Here is a 7,451-nt window from a genome sequence, read left to right on the forward strand (position 1 = left end):
TATGTAACAAAAATATGAGAACATAATGGGAATGATAATATTTAAACTCAGAAGTGTGGTTATTTTGAAAGGTGGAAGGGGAACAGCAGGGCTGCAACTCTGTTTTATTTCTTAATCTAGATGGAAGCTACATAAAAATGTGTTATAATGTTCTCTATGCCTTTCTGAATGTCTAAAATATTTCATAATAAAAAGAAAAGTTTAAGGAGATTGCTAGAAACCACAGATTTGGTGAGAAAGAAATTTCTCTTGTAGGAGTTTTCATGAAGCAGCCATTATAAAAAATCAAGATACGCAGTTGAAAAGAGAATGCAAACTGAAGCTGGGACTGAAAGCTGGCAAAAAGTGAAAATAAAGGGCAAGAAAATTAAAGATTTACAGAATGCAGTAAGAGTCTTCAAAAGAGATCTGTTTTCTGTGGAGAGACCAGGTGCATCTTACTGCTTAAAGAAAAGGACCTTTAAATTGGCAGTCCTAAGGATATTGGAGACAGAGGGAAAATCAAGTTCGACCTTAATGAGAACAAGACTTCTCTTCCCTCCAACTCCAGAGGGACCTTTGCTAGAGCTCAGTGAAGGAAAGGGCAATGGAGGGAGGGGTGAAATCAGGTTTAGTGCAGGCCCTGTCCTGTGAACCTTCCCCACAGCCTGGAATGACTTTGAGCACTCTGATCTATGTATTAAAAGGTACCATCTGCCTTGCTCTCACCTGAACTGGGATCTCCTGGGCCTTCTTTCTCTGTCATCCATGGCTCCTCTCCTTTTTCCAACTGGGAAATCACACTGGGTTTAGAAAGTTGATATCCTGCTTATGGAGTAAAAAAAGAATGTGAATGTTTATGTTGATGTCAAAGAACTATCCCCAGAATTTAGGTCAAGTCTTCTGGTATTCAGGTTCTCTGAAAGTGGAAAGGGGTGGATCTTTCTATTCTGCCTCTATGTAGTAAAGCTGTTCCCCAAGGAAGGTTGATCAGATATGCCCTGGCTTGGTTTTCAAAGGAATAAGACATCTCTAACACAGAACACAAGGCCAAGCTTCAAGAAATCTACAACATTGATAATGTAAAATAATGACTTTCCTGTAATGGGTAGGTTTCTGGATGTGTGGGTAGCCCATTCTTACCTACTGACACCAAGTTCCTGTAGTTCTCCAGCATCACCTCTCGGTACAGATTCTGGTGAGCAGGGCCTAGTTGCCCCCACTCTTCCTGGGTGAAGTCAACAGATATGTCTTTGAAGGTCAACAGTTCCTAGAATATCAAACACATTCCTTTTCAGCCAGAGACCACCTCTGTCAAGGTCCAACAAGGTCTGACAGTATTCTGAGTTCTAAGAGATTCTAAACTAGTTTTACCAGGAACCTCCTCTGGATCTGTTTGGAGATTCTCTGGAGATTACTATAAATAATTAAATATATGGAAGGACAGATGGTCATGCATGTCTTAGAAAGAAATTAAGCAGGATAAAGAGAACAGGGAGAGCCACAGTGAGGATAGGAATATCTCTTATGTAAGGTGGTTGTGGGAGCCCTCTCTAAAAGGGTGATATCTGACCAGAGACATGAATTCAGTAAGGGAGACAGCCATGTGGAAAGCTAAGGGAACAGCATTCTAGGCAGGTACAAAGTACCTAAGGTTAGAGCATCCTTGGCTTGTTTGAGGAACAGGAAGGTAAACAGCATACCTGGAGGCAGCTTAGTTAAGGAGAGAGTAGAAGGAGATGAGATCAGAGAGGTAGGTGCGAAGGCAAAGAGAAAGGCTTTTGTTCCCCCCCTAGCACTTACTGGCATAAACACCTATGCGTTCTTGCTGAGCTTGAATTCTGGAGTCCCACTGGAGTTTAATTCAAAAATGAACAACAAAACTGTCTGGATCTGTGGTCTAATCCTTTCCTAGCTCAAATACTAAAAAGATAAAAGAGATAAGCCCTCAGCGGTGGTGTCATGGGGTTGGCAGTTGGGCTAATCAGAGGTAACCTCAATCAAATTAAAGCTGCATCACAGCCAAACTTAGCCACAGCTCTAGGAGGAATATGAATAATCATCCCCTCACCTTAACCACCAGACTAAGAAAAGGGCTTTGAGTCTCTTGGAAACCGAACAAAACAAAATAAATTACACACACACACACACACATGCATGCGTGCACACACACATACTTTACATATAATATCTGAACTGCAACAAAGAATTATTAGATAAGAAGAAAAGTATAACCTATAATCAAGAAAATGAAAATCAATAAAAGCAGACCCACAGGTAACCAAGTCATTGGAATTATCAGAAAAGAAATTTAAACCAACTGTTAAAATATAGGCTATTTCTTTCAGTGCTTAAAATCACAATAATTAGAGATTTTAACACTCCTCTCTCAGTAAATGACATAACCAATAGACAAAAATTCATCAAGGATATAGGAGATCTGAACAACACTATCAACCACTTCAATCTAATTAACACTTACAGACCACTACATCTAACAAGTACAGAACATACATTCTTTTTTAAATTAAACTCTTTAAGATACACATAGATTCACATGTAGCTATAAGAAATGACAGAAAGACTTCATGCACTCCTGTTGGGGGCAGAGCAGAGTATGGGTTAGGAAGGGGCAGGAGGGAACTTTCTGAAATGGTGAAAGTGTTCTGTATCTTGATTTGGTTGCGTGGTATATACAAATGTCAAAATAGAACCATACGCTTTCTTAAGTGTATTCCTGTTGTAAATTATACCTCAATTTTAAAAAATTTAATCCTTTCCCAGTGCTAAGAATCCAATCAGTTTATGATAAATGAAAGGAAGTGAGAAATTCCAAATAAGCAGAATGTAGACATAACTCTTTAAATAATTAGACTGTTACTGTTACTTCTTCCATATTACTATCAATAACCCTAGAATGCGTTTCAATCCTAGAAGGCAGATATTAGCATCTGAACTTCTTGGTTGAGGAAACCGAGATTTTTAAACAGCTAAAAAAATAGCTCCAGATCACCAATCAAGTAATGATAAGAGAGAAAATCAAATCCTATACCATCTAATTTCAGAACCCAAGTTCTTTTCAGTCAAAACTGCAATCCTCCAACAAGATCTCCTTTTTAAAAGTCTTTCTTTTGCATTTATTCTATAACTTTCCTTCTGTTTCATCTGTTCCCAGCAGGCAGTGAGGACTACCCATTTCTGACACCCTGTTTTAACTGCTCCCCTCGCTGCTCCTGCTTTTCTGCCCAGCCTGCAGTATGTGTACTCTGTGTGACCTATTTCTTCTCTGCTCACTTCCCCTTTGGCTGTGGTTTGACCTGTGCTCTCAGCACTATACTGAGAGTCACCTCTTGAAATTCAGTGCTATGTGTACATGACTAAGAATGTTAGAACTTTCTTCTCAGACATTTTGATTTTGAGTATTTTTATTGAGGTTTATCTTACATCTCAAGTGGTATCTGTTGGTTTTTAGGGGCTAGTATTATATCACTCATTTTGCTTTCTCTACAGAAATTAGCACAAATATTAGATCTAGATGTTGGTGAGAAACAAGAATTACGTGGAGGGAGGCCACTAAGCGTACGGAAATTGCCAGCACTGAAGCCCAATTTTCTACACAAGAGCGAACTGCACTGAGCTCCCAAGTTGAATTTGTTAGTCTCAACACCTCTCCCCACCTCCAAAAAAAAAGGAGGCAGGCTATAGCCTTAAAAACCAAGAAGCAATGCCAAGAAAATGAGAGGAAAGTCCATCCTACCTGGGATTCTGCTGCTGGGGGCCCAGAGGTCACTTCATCCTCTAAACTTTCTCCTTGGATCACATCAGCATCCCGAGACAGCAGAACTATGGAAGGAAAACAGCCAGAAGGTTAGCATCTCCTCACATCCCCCAAACAGAAAAACTGCCTGCAGACCCACTGAATGTGGCTCTTTTCCCAATACATTCACAAAGAGGGACATTTAGAGCCACTCAAGAGCAGCCCAAGCCTCCTTCATGAGGACAACTTGCATGTTGCTTGAGCATTAATATTTCCCAGTGGTCAAAAACTACGTATGAGAGAATAAAGTATTTTGGAAAAGTAAATGGATAATTCTTTAGATTAAAAAAAAAATTCCCAATGGTCAATGCCGTTCCAAAAGCACATATCTCTCAGGACACTCGTTTGCTCAAAAATCCTCAAGCATTCTCCAGTGACAAGGAAGAAAAATACAAACACGTCACCATGGACTTCAAGGCACTCTACAATCAGCCTGAAGTGTACTTTCTCAACAATGGTTACCTCTAATCCACCATTCTTTACACATGGGACATACACCCCCACCACATTCCTAACCCTGTTAGACTAAATATTCCCCATTCTCTGAGCCAATCTTCAAGGTACTCATTTTTGTATCTTTTCCCCAAATCTTCTATCAAAAATTTAAGACATTCTTCGAGGCTCAATTCAATGCTATCTGCTTTGTGAAAATTTCTGAAATACATACAATCAGAAGAAAGTTTCCTGTCCCTTGTATTCCAACAGAACTTTTCTTAGGCTGCTTTCTATTATTTTGATCGGGGTATATGTCTATCTCCATCAGTTAATAATCAGCATTAGAGATAATTAGTCATTTTCCATCTGTACAGAACACAATAAACACTGCCTGAGTTTAAAGTGTTAAAGGTATCAATAAAGACACCACATGAGACACATTCCTCTGTCCTTCTGTCTACTCCTGACCACTAAATAAAGTATGATTTAGGGCATACCTCCCATGGAACCCACACAGTTCAAGGTAAAGAGAGTAATCAGGCCTGTCATTCCTGCCTCTCAGCAGATGAAATGAAAAAACGGATACTTGTGAAAATTACTGGTCTGGGGCTAAAATGACTGGAACTTGGAGGACTTAAGGGGGCAGAAACCTTTGACTCCCTCTCTATGAATCACATTCCCACACCCAGGAGCCACTGGTGGGAACACCTTGTATTTTCTTCCTGCCACGTGTTGTATTTAAGGACAGGAGATGGGAGCAGCGCAGAGGTGTCACAAGGAGCCCGTGCTGGGAGCCCAGTATTTTCCCTCACCTTTCCCTCCCCTTCCCAAAAGCTGTAAGAATGAATCCCAAAGAACTTCTTTCCCCCAATTTCCTCCCCAAGAGACCACCCCGATGAAATGTATACCTATCTTTTCACACACAAACGAGACCTCCTTCTTCCCCCTTCATCAGTCTATTCTCACCTTCTCCCTCAAACATTTTGGTCACATCCTCCCACCGGGGCGCCCCATCCTTGGCCTTCTTTGGATGGTGCAACTTCACCCAGGTGCTGGCCTCGGTGGGCAGGGTGATCAGGAGCTGCTGTGGCATGATGATGCCTGCCTGACTGAGCTTCTGGTGAGGAAACTGCCAGAACCTCTGATGAGAAGCTTCAGGGCTGTGCGGTCCTCCTCAGATTGCAGTCACCTGCCCTCAGGACTTCGGCCCCTCAGGAAAGGAGCTGCGTCTGTCCTAGAGATTGGAGCTTGGGTTCCAGCAGCAACAGGATCTTGTGGCTCCTGGAGGCTGGTGTGACTTTAACAATTCTGAAAAATGGACTCCCCTCTTAAATTAAGCACTATTTCTCTGGGAGGCAGCCAGCTGAGTAGATTTGAGCATTGCCTCAATATTCTTCTACAGGAGCAAGAGGGAAGAGAAAAGGGATCCAGAAGCATCTGTCATACACCACAACTCCAGAACCTGCAGAAGTATATTTAAAACTGCAAAAGATCCAAAACAAAGATCATCAATGTAGGAGTAATAATCAATGTTCCTGGATGTGGCTCTATCTCTCAGTTCCATACATACATACACGGATAGTCAAAGATACATAAACACCCCAAAGATGTACAAACATGCACAGACCCTGCCTTGACTTCCCTCCTTGTAAGCTGCAGGCATCTTCTGCCTGGATACAAACGTGGGGGTTAAAAAGGCAGGTTTTGAAATCAGACAGCCTGAGTTAGAACCCTGACACTAGCACTTAAAAGCCCTAAGGCACTTCAGCTCCCTCAGCTTCTGTTTCTTCATCTATAAAATGAGGATGATAATTGTACTTCATATTGTTGTAATGCTGGTTGAGACAATGCTAGGCACACAGCAAATGCTTAATAAACATTGTTATAAGCCTTTTATCATCTTGCTTATTACAGCATTATCTTTTTAAATTAGTTTTTGAAAAAATTAGAGATGTGAATTTAAAGTTCAAGTATCTGTACTGATAGAATAATCACATAGCTGCGTTTTCGCACGAGAAAGCAGCACAGACACATCACCACCCGCGCAGATAACCAGCAGCTGCCAATTTCCTTCTAACCTCACTGGTTGGCTGCATCCTGGTTTCAGAAATGTTAGCATTGGAGAGGGGTCTTCGAATGGAGGAAATACAGTACTTCAAGTATAACAAGGACTACAGCAGAATTGGAACAGGCAAATTTGGAAACCCATGATCTCAACTAACCCTCCTGGCATCTGAGTAGGTGCTTCCGCCGTGACTAGGTCCAGGTGTATTTGGTGCCCCAAGAACAGTCTTAGCTGCGTGAAAAGGGAGCCGGCCCAACTTTTGCAAGTTTGTAGGGAAGGGATGGGTATGTGACTTGCGGGTTTGGAATTTTTGTTTATTTCTTTGTGTTTTTTACTTTTTTCCTGTGACTGATGCAGAGAAAGGAGTTGTGTATATCCTAGAGATTGGAACCTGTAGAAAATATCCTGCCCCTCAATATATAAAAGGGTCTTGTTACCGAAGTGCAGAAACTTTCAAGTGCAGGAACTTAAGAACCGTTAATGGCTAAGAAGCTTCATCTCGAAGATGCCCCATCCTCACAGTGGTCCCAGACACGCCACCCTCGGACTGCGGACTCAGGCAGAGAGGCCTCCTACTCACCAGATCGGCCGTGGACGCAGGTAGGACCACAGACAGGGGCGTGAGAGCGCTTGCTCTTGGGTTTTCAGCTGCAGAGTGTCTCTTTAGAGATGGACTGAATGGTAACAGATTTTGTTCCTTTCCAGCCTTTTACAGACAGACCACATCTTCGCTCAACGCATTCTCCAAAAAACATCCAGCCTTTAGATGGGCTTCCCCCAGAGGACCCTCGGCCTCCGGACTGGACTAGGGTCCTTTCCAAAGTCCCACCAAGGGCCGGCCTAGGGCGGGTGGGCTTTGCCAGCCGCACCCCAGGAGCGGAGCTTTGGGGGCCGGAATGGGAGGTGCGCCCTAAGCCGGTTTCTCGCAGACCCGGGTGAGAATACACGCACCGGCTGCTGCTTTAATGCTGGAGCCAGCGGTAGCGGCCAAGCCCACCCGGCCTCCGGCCTCTTAGGCCGCAGCCGGGAGTCTCGCGTTGCCCCTGGCCTCCAGACGCGCCCTCGGGGGTCGCCCGCACCGCCGGTCGCCCTCGCCCCAACACTGGCAGTCCCCGGCCGAGCCCACCCCACGCGGTTGCGCCGCGGGCTGGCTCT

At 43.3% G+C, this 7,451-nt stretch overlaps 1 protein-coding gene across 1 annotated transcript in view; it reads right to left on the bottom strand.

Annotated features, from left to right (window-relative positions):
• Positions 1-5,324, bottom strand: part of ZFP69 (ZFP69 zinc finger protein) — a 9,686-nt gene extending 4,362 nt beyond the window's left edge. Inside the window, exons 1-4 of the mRNA XM_012646695.1 lie at positions 5,198-5,324; positions 3,737-3,822; positions 1,123-1,249; positions 709-804 (exon numbers count right to left, since the gene is read on the bottom strand). Coding sequence (XP_012502149.1) covers positions 709-804; positions 1,123-1,249; positions 3,737-3,822; positions 5,198-5,324 — 436 coding nt within the window. The remainder of the gene's footprint in view (positions 1-708; positions 805-1,122; positions 1,250-3,736; positions 3,823-5,197) is intronic.
• Between the last annotated feature and the right edge of the window lie 2,127 nt (positions 5,325-7,451).

The sequence above is a fragment of the Propithecus coquereli genome, unplaced genomic scaffold (genome assembly GCF_000956105.1).
Source record: "Propithecus coquereli isolate 6110/MARCELLA unplaced genomic scaffold, Pcoq_1.0 Scaffold249, whole genome shotgun sequence".
Lineage (NCBI taxonomy): Eukaryota > Metazoa > Chordata > Mammalia > Primates > Indriidae > Propithecus > Propithecus coquereli.